Raw genomic sequence first — 17574 nt, forward strand, 5'->3', positions numbered from 1 at the left:
TGGATTTTGAGGGTTTTTCGCCATAGACCTCCATTCATTCTGCACTCGCCTGCGAGCGCCCCCGCATGGACAGAGACGTGTTACTGCAGCCAGTCCAGAAACCGGAAGTAAGCAGAGAGTGCCAATTCTCTTCCTATTAGACATTCTCTGTTCAAAGCACGTTTTATGGGTAATCGCTTTAGTGCCTGGTTACAAATCATACAAAATCACTTTATTATAGAAGACGTTTGTACGTTATAACGAGTCATTAATGTATTTAATGTATTTTAAATTATACGTTTCATATACTAGTATTTAACCGAAGCTATAGATTGTGAAATTAAACATTTCTCGTTGTTAGTGTGTTTTTTAGTTAGCTTAGATAGTAGCATAGCATATAGCTAACGTTATCCGATGAGCGTGCTATGAGCTTTACCTGAGCTTATACTGCACTGATACTGCCTTACCTTATTCACAGCAATTCGTAGTGCAATTATAATTGTGTCATTATTTTTTTATCGCAATAATCAGCGCAATATGTTACAGGTACACTTTTTATTAAAAGAGCCATAAAATAATGTTTATGTGTATATTACTATTTTTCTTATTAACAGTTTAGACATTTAAATAAATTACAGAATGCTAGCTATGTTTTGTGGGTATATATATTAATTGGTTGTCAAGCCTTGACTAAAGAACAGTATAATACAATTATAGAATCACAAATCTTAATGTAATCAGACTACTTAATTCATATAATAATCTTTTATTTTAAAGAAATACCATTTTTAAGTATGTTTTGTGACGAAGTTATTTGTAATTAAGCAATAGGGCATAATATGCTTTTTTTTATTACAAGCATATGTCATTTGTGTACTAATGCATATGATTTATGTCATAATTCATTCTTAATACAGAACATCATACAACACAATAACATTTAATGTAATAAAATTAGTGAACCAAAACTTATACAATTTTTATTAAATTACACAATACAATACATAATGAATTCAATTGAATTATGAGATGTAATATATTACATTTTTATTAACAAAACTACAAGCAAAATGCACATCGTTTTAGGACATTTATAGAGCTTTTTAAAATACACAATACAAAGCAGCTTTAAACAGACATACTTTTGTATGTCTTTACTTTCCTAAATACTTTTGTGATAGTTCTCTGGCTATACATTGTGAAGATTTAAAAACAATTAATGTTGAGTTAGCTGTGTTAAAATATTTAATGAACTGTAAGGTTAAAGTTTTTTGAGAACTAATTAGACACAAATAGATGTAGTGTCTTTTGCTGTATGAAAAGTCAAATCTTTAGTTTTAAGTAAATTCATGTTGTATGTGCAGTCAATTCTTTGTGGAACCATCCTAAGGCCTATAGATGATGCAGTCAGTCAATTTCCCCTTTAGATGGTGGGGTCGTGACCTGGTAGGCGAGGAGACTGGACTAGGTGTCATGGACTGGCTTGAGGGAACTCTGTAAAAACACACAAACATGCTGCAACTCGTTATGTGCAACTGTACATTTGCACAGTCTTTAGTGCTATTGAACATCACTCACTGTTTTTACTTTGATATGCAAGCCCAAAGGTGCAACGCAGCAGAACGTAGTTGGGTGATTCTATAATTTAGGGTACACTGCATGTCCACTGATGTTAAATATACTTATACAATCAAATTTCTTCAAACAAATTGCATTTTATGTGTAAACTTGCTTCATGAAATAACATCACACAGACAATATGTGCAATATATTCTTCATTTTGCTTAAAATGTGTCATTATGGCCCTAAATGTACAGTTTTGTCCATGTCCGATTTCAATGTGAGAAAGTTGAGGGTCCAAAAACATCCATTAAAATCATTAAAATAAATCAATTCTTTTTGCAATTTTTTACAAAAGTCTTAATATTAAAGGAAAATAATAGTTTCAAATATAAGTTATTTATTTAAAAACTTAAAATAGATTAATTTATTCGTGTCCACAAAATGTTGGTCAACTATGTTACAAACAAAACCTCCCCCAGCAACTCAAAAATTGTTTGTCCCAAGACCATGTGACCAGCACTATGTGATGTCATTTTCCTCTGTGGACTGGAGGCAATTTCAAACACACCATGTTGAGTCTCCTCTCAGTTTTTTCAATATTTGATGTAGAAAAGCATATTGTCAACGGCCGTATTATTAACCATCAACTATGTTATGTACATTATCATGGCTAAAAAGTTGTATTTATTATAATGAAATTTTGTGTTGAATTCTTACATTAACCTGCTCAAAAAAATGACATGTGGTTAGCTAGGCTAGGTCCACCATTTCTGTTATGGGGAAGAAATATGGAAATTGTCAACTAAGTTATGGTCAACTAAGTTACGGTCAACTATCTTTTCAACTAAGTTACACCAGTGCTAAACTATCTTTCAACTAAGTTACATCAGTGCTCTATGGCATATCATTATAATTAATTGTTTCTATATTATTTATATAGACTGAACATGTGTATATATATATATATACACACATTTTATATAGATATATTATTTTACTTTTAAAAATTATACATTTAAATAGGTCTCCGCAGCTGAGAGACAGCAGAGATACAGGGCTTGTCGTGATACAGATCCTGAAAGAAGGGCATCATATTTGGAGAAGCAGAGAGAGGCATGGCATAGGCTCAGGTCACAAGGAAAGGTGAAGACAGTTGCAGATATGAGTGAGAGAGAGAAAAGAAGAAAGAGGGCCTACTGGAAGAAAGCAAAACAGAATAGCAGAGAGAGAAAGAGCAGGCTTGAGAACATAATTACACCACCGCACAGTCCAGACAACCATCCACCTCAGAGCAGCAGGTAGAGTTCATGAGGCGAAACAGGTTTATGCATTTAATGTTATTAATTTTAATAGTATATTATATTATTATATTATAATATTAATGTTAGTTACCCACATGTTTTGTCTGTACATTAATATACTGGTTGTTTATTTAACAATATGTCCAGTCAACTAGATTAATAGTGTCAACCGTAACCACCTAGGTTACACTTAGATTTTTAAAGTTAAAATAGCCAATATTGATGTTTCTGACATTTTTAAGCATTCTACTTATTTGCATAGGTTGGAGTTTACTATAACATCTTTTTTAATGATCAAAAACAACTTTAATGGAGATTTATGATGAAAAACATCCTTGTCCACAAGGACAGTTATAAATGCATTGCATGTTCATCTTTAAAAAAAGGTTGATTATGAAAATCATTTTAAATAACAATTGTATGTGTGGCAGAAATAGACTCAAGAGCCTTCTAAATTGAATTTAATTTCAAGTACAAGACTGAATTGAATGGTTTTTATAACACCCTGTTTGTCCGTAACATAGTTGACAAACTCTGAAGTAAAAACATGTTTTTAATTTAAAAAATGTAAAAACAGTTAATGTTTAAGCTCTGCAGATAACAGATAACACTGAATTAATATACTACATTGAGACACTTAATGTTCCACTTAGAAAGGACAGTGCTCTTCTGCTTTTTTGCTGACATGAAATGCACCCTAAATTAGAGAATGAGCCAGTTAGCTCGTTGAACCTGGGTGTCATGGATGGACTGTCTTGAGGGAACTCTGTAAAAACGCACAAACATGCTGCAACACGTCATGTGCAACTGTACATTTGCACAGTCTTTAGTGCTATGGAACATCACTCACTGTTTTTTCTTTGATATGCAAGCCCAAAGGTGCAATGCAGCAGAACGTAGTTAGCAGTTCCACTATGAGCTTTACGTCGAAAAGCACTATCAGCAGGACGAGCTCGAGTTCTGAGGACGGCGGCTGGATATTCGCCATGCACCTTCACTCGCCGTACCTGCTGCACAATCCGGCGCTTATATCCTTTTAAAAGTTTTACTGCTCCGTGTGTGTCGCCGCTGCGTCCCATGTTCTGCAGCTCGTGCAGAGCCGTCCTCAGCGACGGGGACCGCCACGTGCTGTGCGCTTCCTGCCTGGGTAAAGAACATGTGGACCACACGCTCGCCGACGGCGGCTGCCGTGAATGCGAGTCATTGCCTATGGCGCTCGAAATGTTCCGTTCGGCGACGAGACTGACAAGCACGACAGATAACACACGTCGATTTAAAAATGTAAAAAAAATTCTCCCAACCTAAATTTTTTTCCACAACCACGTCCCTTTAGGGGCTCCGTAAATTGATATTTTGGACAAGAAATGTACTAATAGACATGTAGGCTACGCCAAATATTTCAATTTAAGAAAAAAAAAAAAAGTTTCTCCAAGAGGAAAATTATATTGGAGATCTTTGATAGGAGATATCTGGAAAATGGCCTGGCTTTTACCCTGAAATACTGTATGTCCAGTAAATCTAAGGAAATACATTTCAAAATTTTACATAAAATATATCCTGTCAACTCTAATATTTCTAAATATCTGGACATTGACAGCTCATGTGCTTTTTGTAAACAAGCAGAGGAGACATTTGAACATTTGTTTTATGATTGCCCTATATCCAAACAATTCTGGTCTGACCTTGGTTCTTACATATTTGATTCTGCCAGTATGATACATTCTTTCAGCTTAAAAGACATTCTTTTTTATTATAATGACGATAAAAATAAACCCCTAGAGTACATTATTTATTTATTTATTTGTTATACGGCAAATTCTTCATTCATAAACAAGTTTACAAATGGTATTCTGTCCTTGTAATGATACTCCTCTGAAGGCAAAGTTGAAGAGAACCAAAGTGCAGTTTATTTACAAAACGTGATCAAACATAAACTGAAGACACATGGCAAACATGAGGGCTTAAATACACAAGACTAATGACTAGACAAGGGACACCTGTGAACAATGAAACAAAGAACCAATGACACCGTGACAACACAGAACACATGGCAGGATCACATGACTAGAACAGGGGATCACATGACAGACATGAAACAAGAACATGAAACAAAACCAAAACATGACAGTCCTATCCTTATTTTGACACTGAATTAATCTCACTTCTTAAATCTCTTTGTTATATAAATAATAAAAAATCCCTAAGATTTATTAAATATTATGAAGAAATATTTAAAGAAAATACATGCACTTAAAAGCTTAATGTTATTGCATCAATATAGTTGTAGTGTATGCCTTCTTGTCATATCTCTTTGCCATGTCATCTTTTGTTTTTCATTGTTTTTGTATAATTATTGATTTTTTTATTATTATTTGTATATGTATTTGTGTGACAATGTTCTTATGTTATTGAGCATTAAACTTTTTTTTTTTTTTTATGGTTCACCGCTGCGGGGCTATATTTGTGAGCCCGTTAATCATGAAGATTGTGGCGAACCATTGATCAAGTATCTATGGGTTTTACCTTATCTCTGATCAGTTTTATAAGTTTGTACACGGTTTAATTAGACATTAGTACAAGGCCTGTTTAGCTGAGCAATCCATGGAACAAACAAAACAAGCCCAGCAAATTGATAAAAGAACACATATTACACAGACACGTGACATTCTTTTTAGATGATTAGTTAATTGCATAGATTTTATTGTCACTATTTTGCAATGTGTTTGTAAAAGGTGTTTTTATGCATGTTTGGCCTGAGTTTTTGTTGCATTTTCATTGTCACTAAAACATTTGCAATGTGTTTGTAAAAGGTGTTTTTATGCATGTTTGGCCTGAGTTTTTGTTGCATTTTCACAACCTGATCTCACGGCAGTTAGGCCTAGTTAACGAGTGGGCTAATTCGTAGGACCTCACTCGTACGATTTTTCAAAAAGCGTCATCAGGAAGGACCACCGTAACCCCGCCCCTAAACCTACCCACCCACCACTTGACCACTGGGGTCTAGACAAATCGTACGAATTAGCCACTTCGTAAAAGAGGTACGAATTGCTGTGAGATTGTGTTGGTTCTTCTGACATTTGGTTCTGAACAGCAGGGGTCACCAGTGTGTGGCATTTCGAACACTTTGAAACAGTGAATCATTTTGCGAATTGGTTCAATTGATTCAAAGCTTTGAAAAGCTTTGTTCTCACACACACGTTGTGTTTTCATGTTTTATGGGGACTTTCCATTGACATAATGTTTTTTATACTGTACAAACTGTATATTCTATCCACTTACACTAACCCTACCTTTTCCCTACCCTACCTACACTAACAATTTTACATTTTCAAAAAATGTCACTTAGTAGGGAGAACCTATTAGATGTTTTAATCGGAATGGAAGGGCGGTGTTTTGTCCCGCGACTATGCCGTCTCAGTCACCCAGTTGCATGGGCTCTACAGCTGGAACCGAACAATGTACAGATTTCAATAAGCTAGTCACATCCAAAGTAGTATCTAAAGCCCTTGCATTCTTACTATCCTCGATTAAAGTTTGAATGCATCTCTAGTTCTGAAATCTTCTCCGTCAGCCTGACTATCTCCCTGCATTTATCACATGTGTAGCCTTCAACGCTGACAGAGAAGGCTATACTATACATGTGGCAGGCTGTGCAAGACAATAACAGGAGATGACATGACTCACCGTGTTTGTTGATTGATCCGACTCACCACAGTTGTTTGATGGACTCGTAAAAGGCGCAAGAGAAAAATAGACGGTAAGCACAGATGGCAGATTAACTGGCAAACGTAATGCTAGCGCGTTGTGCGAGCGATAGCGATTTAGATTATAGCTAGCGATACCAGATCAATGTGACAGACAAAATTCGATAATATCAGACATATTGTGATGATTCAATTATATCAAGCAATATAAAAGGCAGGAAAGATAGAACATAGAGTTTAAAAACAAAGCTATAAGGAGATACAACGTAATTCACTCAGACAGACAGGAAACCGCTGTGCAACAGTGAAAACGGGACGTTAAGGAAGGCTGGAAGTGAAAAACTTCTTATTGTGCATAATTATTAAGCAGGTTTCCTTTCACAGTTAAAATGGGCCAAAAAAGAGATTTACCTTGCACTGAAAAGTAAAAGAATAATAATAATTAAATGCTCATGAGAAGAATGCAATACTAATGTAATACTAGAAATTGCTAAATTAAGGTGTGACCAATGGACAGCAAAACTGTCATTGGTTCAGCAGGGTCATACAAAACAGGCCAAGAAAAGGTACACATACTAAGGTACACATATTACTGTTTACTGCAAAATATAAAATTAGGAATTAATGTGAAGAATTAGGTGTGAAACCATCAGGAACCCTTTAGTCTCCAGCGCCACCATTTTTCAGAACTGAAACCTACCTGGAATCTCCAGAAGTACAAGGTGTCAGGATCTCAGAGACTTTGCTATGGTAAAGAATCCTGAAATATGACTGTTTATAGACAATCTATGTGTCTGAAGGCTTCTGAGAGGATGAGAGTGACTCTTGAGGGACCACCACCAGTTCAAGTCAGACAGAAGCAGCTGTGGCGAGGGAGTCATGCTGTGAGCTGCTACTAACAATGAGCAAGGCAGTCCTTCAGGGTAGGAGATGGACTTACCAACTCCCAAAACTTACTGAAAGATTCTGGAAGATCATTTCTTCAAACAGAGGTACGAGAGGATGTTGTGCTGGTCCTTCAAGAATCACTCCCAACCTATCTGTCTATAAAGCCTATAAAAAACTCTTCACGTGATTCTTGTGATTCTTATTAAGTGTGGGTCATATTTCAGGATTCGTTACCTTAAAAAAGTCTCAGAGATCCTGACACCTTTGTAAGGCTGGAAGCTTACGCTGCTATTTTGAACAAATAATCGGAACAAAAGGCAGTTTTATTACAAAAAGGCAGTTCAAATATTTATCTGACTCCAATATAATTAATCTGACTTCATTAAAGTTGTTGTTATTCTTTAACCTCTTATTCTTTAAAGGTAAAGGTCTTTCTTAGAACTGATAGGAAAACGTATGATTTAACCTGAATGTTTAGATAACGAAAGTTATAATTACTTTAGCTTTCAACATGATCAGTGATAAAAGGAAAGATTCTCAAAGCCTTTAAAGCAGGCAAAGTTATTTATTAAGTTACATGTTTATAATATGTGACAGTAGAATGGAACAACATACTGTATAGAAACTTAGTTGTAACAAACAATGCACTGTCGTGCAGAAGAGGCCGTAAAAGCTTTTCTTGTAGTATGAGGTTATGCACCGGTGTGCGGGATCAACAGTTACCTTTCCTTCTTATACCCTGAGCAAAGCATTGTTAAACATGAGTGGCATACCAACACCAAACCCAACTGACAGGAAACCAAAAGATGAGGCAAATTGGTGGAGATCCAGAGGGGGAGAAGAACATTAACATATTCTCCTCAATGTATGTTTAAGCAATAGTACCTAGATTGTACATTAGGATACTTTAATATCTCTACTAAGTTCACCATCATTCATTTCAGTTTGTAAGCTGTCAGATGAGACCAAACATGGCATAGTAACATATTAGAACACACTAATAAATAAACAGTATGTAGTTGAAAGCATATGTCCTGTAAAGCAAATGGTACAGACGTGTCATTGAGGTGCAAACAACTCTGTCTCTCCCAACAGAACCATTCTGTGCCTGGAGTGTCCCAACAGTCCTCAATCAGCATATTAATGAAATCCCTGCACTAGATTGGCATTAGCATACTGGGACGATGAAGGCCATAGTGCCATGTTTAATTCACATGTATACCTTTAAAAGGCTTTATGAAGTTCTAAGGCAGTAAAGAGTTTTGCCCATATTTGCTCAGCCCTACACCTTGAACTTCTGGAGACTCCAGTAGTCCAGTCATTTTGTGAAAAAAGGTAGGACAAATTGCAACAGAAGCAAACTCAACTGATTTTGTATCCTCAATATGTCCTGAGTAAGGAAAAAAAAAAGCCCAGAAGAATCCCATCAGGGGAAAGTTTTGAAAAAGACACAAATTTAGCCTATTCATACGCCTATTCATTCTGACTGCAGCACCCTGAGATGCAGTTGTAAAAAAACAATATAGAATGTACCCTGGCCTGTTGACACTGTAGGGGAGTGAGCAGAAACAGTCCCACGGACCCAGCCCCAAACCCCATCTCTGCAATAATAATTAATAAAGGCTGGTTTAAAGTACTTCTTCCTGCCTCTATGTATTAATGCTCATGGGTAGCCTAAATGGGTTCCATTCAGACCTTAACATTAAGTCTTTTACTGTAAGAAGGTCAACAAGATTCAACAAGACATTTTCACCTAGCTATACCCAATGTTTAGATCTGTTGTGGTATTTATGCAAATTAGCACATACGTAATTAGATTATGCACCGTTTGCCCTTGTTGACAAAGTAAAAAAAAAAAAATGTGTAATACATTTTTGTTTGTCTTGATGTAAGTAATCAACTCAGTCATTTTCATGGTGATATCTAAAGGTTAAAATTTTTACCCTATTCACGTGAGAAAAATAATGAATAGGTGAATGAATAGGCTATATTTGTGTCTTTTTTAAAACTTTCTCCTAATGAGATTCTTCGGGGCTTTTTTTCCCCTTACTCAGGACATATTGAGGATACAAAATCAGTTGAGTTTGCTTCTGTTGCAATTTGTCCTAGGTTGATCCCCATTTAGGCTTAAAATGACTGGACTACAGGTAGGTTGCAGTACTGGAAAATGGTGTCACTGGAGACTAAAGGGCAAAAAAAAAAAAAAAAAGGAATAAAGGTGAAGAATTATTCTAGACGAACTAGACGCGAATTGAGCGTCTGGCGCGTTTCGCGCGTTAAGCGCGAATTGTGCTTTTTGTGCATCACGCGTTTGACGCGAATTCGCGTCTGCCGCCCGAGTTGAAAAATCTGAACTTCTGCGTCAATTCGCGCCGCATTAACCAATCAGGAGCCTGCCTGCTTGCTGCTGTCACGTGGTGAACTGACAGTTTAATGTTATTTTATGTTTGGCCTCAATAAATTATTTTGTAATATGACTAAAATGCACAAAAAAGCAAATCTTTCACATAAAAACTCGATTTCAATATGAGAGATAGCCTACTCATTTGTATTGAATGCTATTTATTCCATATCTATTCTAGATTAGCCTATATGAAACTTTATTAATCTAATGTAAAGACACCAAACACAATTAAGTGTATAAAAACTTTTCAAAAAAAATAACAGGACAGGTTTCACTTTTGGAGGCTGCCTCCATTTATTATCAAAACAAAAATAAATGACAGATTAGGTGCGGGAGAGGGTGAACCTCGCGCCGGGCTTTACAGCGCGGGCTCGTCAGGCAGCGACCACTCGAGGCCGAGGCTTTATACGGCCTACGCTGTCCTCGTCAGCGTCCTCACCGTTAGGTCCACCAAACCTACCTCCTGGAGCAAATTGTGAAACTCCTGAAACCCTCCGGAGGTTTTGGTGGACCCGAGTACAGCGACGATGTCCCCTACGCAGCTGTTTCTGCTCTTCAGATCATATAAAAGCGGTGACTCTCTCGATTAATGCTATTGCTAATGCTCGATAAACATCTAAAAAAGATGGCCGCCAACAGCTTAGAAACTTTCGCCCCCTGACTTCGCCTTTGACGCGGGTAAATTTCGCTTCAAACTTTTGATTTTACGCGCGTCAATTTCACTCTTGACGCGCGAATGCACACAAAGTGGTCACGCGTATAACTAGACGCGGCAGGCGCGAATTTTGACGCAGATTCGCGTTTGGTGTGAAGTGAGTTAAAGCATGGTGAGTCCGCTTTTAGCTATTATTCCAGCCGCAGCTGGAATCACCTTCCAGAAGAGATCAGATGTGCTCATACAGTAGTCACATTCAAATCCAGACTCAAAACACATCTGTTTAGCTGTGCATTTACTGAACGAGCACTGTGCCACTATTCGTCCTACTATTTGTACTGTACTTTTTTATTCTAAATTGTTTTAATTATTCATACTTCTTTTGATTATTTTAATTTCTTCTCTGTAAAGCACTTTAAATTTACCATTGTGTATGAAATGTGCTATATAAATAAACTTGCCTTGCCTATTGCATCCTTCCCAAGGCGTTTTTCACTTCCATAATAATTATGCACGCACTGTATACACACATTTCACTATTGTGGCACTAAAAGTAAAACCGGTGGAAATATTGTACATTCACAACAAAATTAAATCAATAGAGCATGCTTTGGTGCAAAGGATTCCAATCACTTATTTAAATAATTGAATTAAATAAAGCAAAAAAAGATATTCCCCTAGTACCCTCTGGACCCCAGTGTACATAAAATTGTATTAAAGGAATGAGGAATCTACTTTATTTTCATCAATTGCTAAATGTGTTCAGGCTACTGTGTACTTAGAAAATTTATAGTTAATATTTTAGTTTGGAGAAAGAAATGAAACTGATAAAGCCAAAATATTTGAAAACAAAAGCTACTAAGGATTCTACACAAGGAATACAGTAAAGTCTTGTAAGGAAAAGAAAATGACAACCCACATTTAAAACCCATCTTTATTATAGACGATAAAAAAATTATCATGAAATAGTAAATCAATTAAATTGTTCATTAATTCTATAAATGCCCAGTTTTCGGTCAAGCACACGTGCTCAAATATACACACGTATAATAGACAGTGATGTGACACTGTCTTTTTTTGTTTGCTTGTTTGTTGGCTTTCTACACACAAAATGCACATCTATCATTCCTTCTCCCATTATAAATACAACCATATCTTTATGTTTATTAATGAAACATTGTTAAAGCTGTGAGTTCAAACACAGAACCTTTTTACCTCAAATCACAATCAAGTTCCATCCTGTATTTTTCTCCCATGTGTGTGTGTTTGTCACTGTTACAGCTTCTCTATGCTGGCAGCCACGATGGCAATTATGCAAGCATTTATGTTTGTGTTTACATGTACATACAGTATTTCAGACATGCATTTGTGTGTATACATTATTCAGTGTTAATGTTTTGACGTATATATATCGTATGTACACAGTGTGTGAAAGAGTCTTATGGTCCAAGTGTGCATAGCTATTTGCTCGCTTTCCTAATTCTAAGCACGTGTCAGGTTGTCCGAAAGTGCGCAGTAAGCACTATGACGAGTCTCAAGCTACATTTATTGTTCTTCTGTATCTTGGTGGAATAAGCGACTGTGTGAGTTTCAATGTGGCGATTGTGTGCTTGCGGCCGGTGATTCCGAACGTTCTAGCTTGACAGCAGACTCCATGCTGATGGGTGAGGTAGAGGAGGGAAGGACACTTGAGCCCTTGCTCTCCAGTGAGGAAGAGGATGAAGGCAAAGACACCACAATGTATTTCTGGAGAGGGCGTGAGCTGCCCACAGCACCTGTGTTTCCAGACTCAAGTTTGACAAGTGGCTGTAAAGACGTGGGGGTGCTGGGGACTGTACTTGTGACAGGAGATCCAGACTGGGAGGAGCTGAGAGTGATTACCTGGAGGAAGAGTTTACATCTACAATTACAACAGATATAAATTAGATGTTGACATTTTCTGAAGACATTGTGAATTTCAGTTCCACTTGCAAAACTCACTGCCACGGTGCTATGATGTTGTGGGTGGTTTTATGGCATTGCATTGCCATTTCTAAGGTGTTGCTAGGGGTAGTTGCTGGGTGGTTGCTTACTGTTCCAAATCAAACCCACCTCTAAGTCTCTGACATTCAGGACATACATATGGCTTGAATTTACATATCTCGTTCAATGTAAATTTATGGGATTTTTTTCAGTTATTACTTTTCTAAGATCTGTATGAGAGTAAAGAGAATATGATTTTTCTTTCATTACAATAATGGTTAAAAGTACATGGTTAAAATAGGCTTTAGTATATACAGTATATAGAGGGTATGCGCTTGACGTCACCATCGGCTGGAGTGACTGCAGTTAAACAGCAGTAGCAGCAATAACAGGATGCTATGCTGGATTGACAATATCGATTTCTTATAGGTTACTGATAGCCGGATTCTTAAAGGAAGTTGTTCCATGGCAGAAAAAAGCACTTCCATGCATTCACTTGTGAATCGGAATCGAATCATGACATCATCTGTATTAATACTCAGCCCAAGCAGAGAGCTCAGATACACAAGACAAAACTTGCTGGATTGTTAGAGCCAAATTGCTAAACTTAAACTGAAAATCTCTCACTAATGAACAGATCAGTATGGAGCCACAGAGCTCTGTCTAAAGCAAGATGCAGTTACACCTCCTTAAGTCTAAGTGGCAAAAAGACTTGAGCGTCAGCATTTGTTTTCAGCGTGAATGCTGCGAAAATGACACAAAACACATCCGAAACGGGAAAGAGCTTTGTGATTGACTGTACCACTAGATTTGACAAGAAATCGGAGGTATATTTTTACAGACTGCCGATAGCTACAGAACAGAGAAGCAAATGGATTGCTGCAATTCATAGAAACAACTGGACTCCAGGCAGCAAAAGTTGGATTTGCAGTCATCATACCCTATATATTGTAGTTATAAATTGTATTGACAACTCATCAATTAAATATTTACCATCATATATTATGCATAATTGGACGTTTTAAAATAAAAACGGACAAAAAAACGACCCATTCTTTCACAAATGTTTGTAGAATAAGTCTGCATGCCTAGGTGCTTGATTTGTGGTGATTTGTGGCCATTTGTGGCCACGGAAGTGATTGGAGCATTCAATGATTTGGAGGGATGTCCCAATACTTTTGGCTATATAGTGTATATAACATTGATATAAGTGATCACATGGATTTAGACCCACCGATATTGTATTTATATATAGCGTTCACGGGCAAATTTGCTTTGTGTATTTCCCCGGCATCGAAATCAAGCACATATAAATGTCAGGAAACACAATTCCTGGCTGCATGTCAATATCCATGGATTACTGGATCTTTGGTAAGTTGTAAGGAACACTATATTGAGTCCAACCTTTAGTTTAAACTGATAATCGTTTGTTTTACTCGTGTTTTCGCAGTTTCCCCTATTAAGTCATGCAGCAGGCTCTTTTGACACTCAGTCCGGCTGAGGGGGGGCATGTTCTGGCGGGAAAGTGATGTCAATGCATACCCTCTATAGTGATGGGGACACTATAATGTAATGTAACAAGCACCGTCCTTCAGAAGAGACGTTAAACCGAGGTCCTGACTCTCTGTGGTCATTAAAAGTACCATAGCACTTCTCGTAAATGAGGTGAAACCCCAGTGCCCTGGCCAAATTCCCTCCAGTGGCTCTTAACAATCATGGCCTCCTAATAATCCCCATCCATTGAATTGGCTCGATTACTCTCTCTCCTCTCCACCTATAGCTGGTGTGTGGTGAGCGCAATGGCACCGTTGTTCTATGGCTGCAGTCGCATCATCCAAGTGGATGCTGCACACTGGTGGTGGTTGAGAAGAGATTCCCTGATAGGATTGTAAAGCGCTTTGGGTGTACATAGTAAAACGTTCTTTCAATGCCTAATTTCATTTTATTCAATTTCAACTAATAGGATAAAGGATAAATAATGTCCGCACATTGAAATTGCAGCGGCAAAAATTATTTACCAAAGAGCGCAACGTTTCGAACAGCCAGGTCTTCCTTGGGGCACAATACCTGTGTGGAGTAAGATGCAACTCTTTATAAGAATAGGTGATGATAATGATTAGAAACACACACAGTGTCATGTGAAAAAAAAATTAACAAAATTAAACTGCAATCTAAATGATCAACTACACAAATAATAATAAAGACAACATAAATCACACTTGTTACATACACACTACACTAAAGGCTGATTTATACTTCTGCGTCGGACCTACGCCAGAGCCTCTACGCTGTATGCAACGCGTTGGTTTTCATTTATACTTCTGTTGTCTATGTTGACGTGCAATTACACTTGCAGAGGGAGCATGTGAAACCCGGGGGAGCGGTCCTAGCAGACCAATCACAGCGCTTGCGTCCGCGTAGAGTTGATGCGTTGTTACATTTTTGGAGAGGTGCACGTCAGGGTTCGCCGAAGGGTACAGCCTACGGCGTGAGTTCGACGCAGAAGTATAAATTGGGCTTAAGGGTAATGAAAGGGATGGATTTTGGAATCCAATGCTGCTTCAATGTATATATAATGAGTAGGGCTGTAATCAACCAAAGAAAATCTTGGTCGACTGAAGTCCTGAAATTTTCGACTAAAAATCGACTAAAAATTACGTTAGGAAAAAAAACTTTAAATGAATCAGCTGCGCAGTACTTGGTAGACTTGTTGTCCGCCTAAATGAATTATAAATAAACATAAAAAACTAGTAGGCTATTTGCAGTATATTAAATCGTTTTTGACCTAATTATTTTGCACTGAACTGAGTCTGACACACGAGTCTGTCGGCTCTGACAGCGTTGCATCACGTGCACCTGCGCAATGTCATAGCCTATGATTTCCGAAAATAGTACTATGTTGTCAACTAGTGATATCAATCACAAGAACTTTTGAGGAATATGCAACATAATTCAGACAATTGTTTTTGTCATATGTATTATAATAACTGACAGACACTATCATTTCAGCCGCTCTGTGCAGCCGCTCTGTGGAGCTCAGCTTCGCGGCTGAGACACGAATAGACTATTAACTTTTTTTTAAATGCTGCCACACTGCTGATGTCTTTGGTGACTTGGTAGAAGAGGACTGACTGACTATGAATTAAACGCTCTCACAATTAAATAAATAATATTCAGCAAACCTTCTAGTAGCCTACTTTCTTCAATCTGTCTCTCTTCTCCAGTGGGTTAGGCTAATCCAAAAGAAGTGAAAACAAGGGGGGTGTTCTGAAGGCAGACTGTTACCTGTGAAACAGGGGTGCTCTGAAAACACCCCCATTAGCAATTAGTGCTTTCCACCTGATGAAATGAACGCGGCAAAACTGATGAAATGAACCCGGCAAAACTGATGAAATGAACGCGGCAAAAAAAATCGACCAATCAGAATTTTGGTCGAGCCAGAACGTATCGACCAAATAATCGACTAATCGACTGGGAGATTACAGCCCTACTAATGAGTGATTATAATCAAGGTATCAATCAATATTTTTCCTTCTAAACATCACATGAGTTGAATGACTTCTCTATAGGCTTATGAGATTTTACTTTGTTATAGAAGTTACAGTGTGATTACTGAAATGTTCTTTTCATGTATTCTCTAATGTCTGTACCCTTGATATGAATGCAGTAACAGTGCTTGCTAATTTAGCCCGGCTTCCAGAAATGAAGTATGGACTTCTCTAACATGCGTCAATACATGCAGCTGTTTTTCTAGGGTACACTGACAACTATGGTCACAGGGGTCATTGGAACCAATAGTTTGAGTGACCATTTCAAAGCTAAAGTCTTTACTTTATGGTGTTAGATTAAAGTGTCCTCTCCTTGAGAGAAAGAACGTATTATGTTGACGTTTTGAGAGGACTCTCCTGTTTATAGTTAGAGCCTGCCAAATCCAACCATAAGTGCCCACTGAGCAACTGTCCCGCCACTATAATATAATAGTAGTAAATGTAATATTATATTTGGCATTACTTACCTGAAGTGTGTACGTAGTAGGTGTGATTTGTGTCTATTATTATATTTTAAAAAAAATTGTCATATGACTCTGTGTATGTTTCTAATCATCAGTCACATGATTCTGTATGCGTTTCTAGTCGTTATCACTTCTCCAGAGCGGCTGTATAGATACATTAACTAAATTAATAACTTTTTTACAACAAAAATGAACCATCACTGAACTTACTTAAAGGGCACCTATAATGCAAAATTAAATTTTACATGGTGTTTGAACATAAATGTGTGTTGGCAGTGTGTGTACACAACCACCCTATAATGATCAAAATAAACAGTAAACAGTCCGCCATTGTTTTGACGCCGGAGCAGCTGTAGACAAGAATGTCTACTAAGCGATTGAGGTGTTTTGTTATAAGATTTAAGAATGAACATAGCAGTCTTCATTTACTCTCGTTGTTACTCGAGGATGGATCTGTACCAACTGTTCGTGATCCAGCTTACAGTCTCCGGATTGATAGGCCTAACGTTACTGATCACGGCAGTTAATGGCGCGAACTTTATTACAGTTCATCTGAGTCGTTTTACGGATATAAAGTTTACCAGTTTATTAAGCACCCCCTGAAAAGCTGTGTATATATTTGTTTACTGTTAGTTGTAACAAGTTTTTCTGTTTAATTCGCTGTGTATGTTGATGATAATGAAAGGGAGTGACACTTTAACCCTCTGGGCCCTAAGGACATTTTGGGGACCTGAAGAGGTTTTGACATGCCCTGACATTTGTGCCTTTTTCAGTTGCTTTAAAACATATTAATGGCTAAAGTCTGATTACACTGTATTCAGCACAAACAGGGCTACAGTAATATGTGAGCAACATGTAAATAAAAGTTTGTAGTTTTGAGAAAATAACGTTACACGTTAAAAAATAAAATAAATTAAGTCACTGAAATAAGGCCATATAAAACATAGTAAACATTTGGTCACAAGGCTTTTCAAAACTGGATCTTGTTGCGAAAAGTTTTTTCTTCAAAACAATGTGAAAACCATCCTGATCATTCCTTCATACAAAACAATATAGTCATTTAACTTTTGTAACAGAAAAGTTTGGTTGTGATATAGGGAACTATA

At 37.3% G+C, this 17574-nt stretch overlaps 1 protein-coding gene and 1 long non-coding RNA gene across 2 annotated transcripts in view; both read right to left on the reverse strand.

Annotated features, from left to right (window-relative positions):
* Window positions 1-1001: 1001 nt before the first annotated feature.
* LOC311293454 lies at window positions 1002-4452 on the reverse strand. Its single transcript, XR_014627935.1, has 2 exons — window positions 3694-4452; window positions 1002-1473 (listed from the first exon to the last, which is right to left on the reverse strand). It is a non-coding gene; the product is annotated as an uncharacterized lncRNA (long non-coding RNA).
* A 6958-nt stretch (window positions 4453-11410) lies between these two features.
* Window positions 11411-17574, reverse strand: part of taf6 (TAF6 RNA polymerase II, TATA box binding protein (TBP)-associated factor) — a 43584-nt gene continuing 37420 nt past the window's right edge. Inside the window, exon 15 of the mRNA XM_084414860.1 lies at window positions 11411-12375. Coding sequence (XP_084270986.1) covers window positions 12085-12375 — 291 coding nt within the window. The 3' untranslated portion in view covers window positions 11411-12084. The remainder of the gene's footprint in view (window positions 12376-17574) is intronic.

Source organism: Rutilus rutilus (assembly GCF_951802725.1).
Source record: "Rutilus rutilus genome assembly, chromosome: 7".
Taxonomy (NCBI): Eukaryota; Metazoa; Chordata; class Actinopteri; order Cypriniformes; family Leuciscidae; genus Rutilus; species Rutilus rutilus.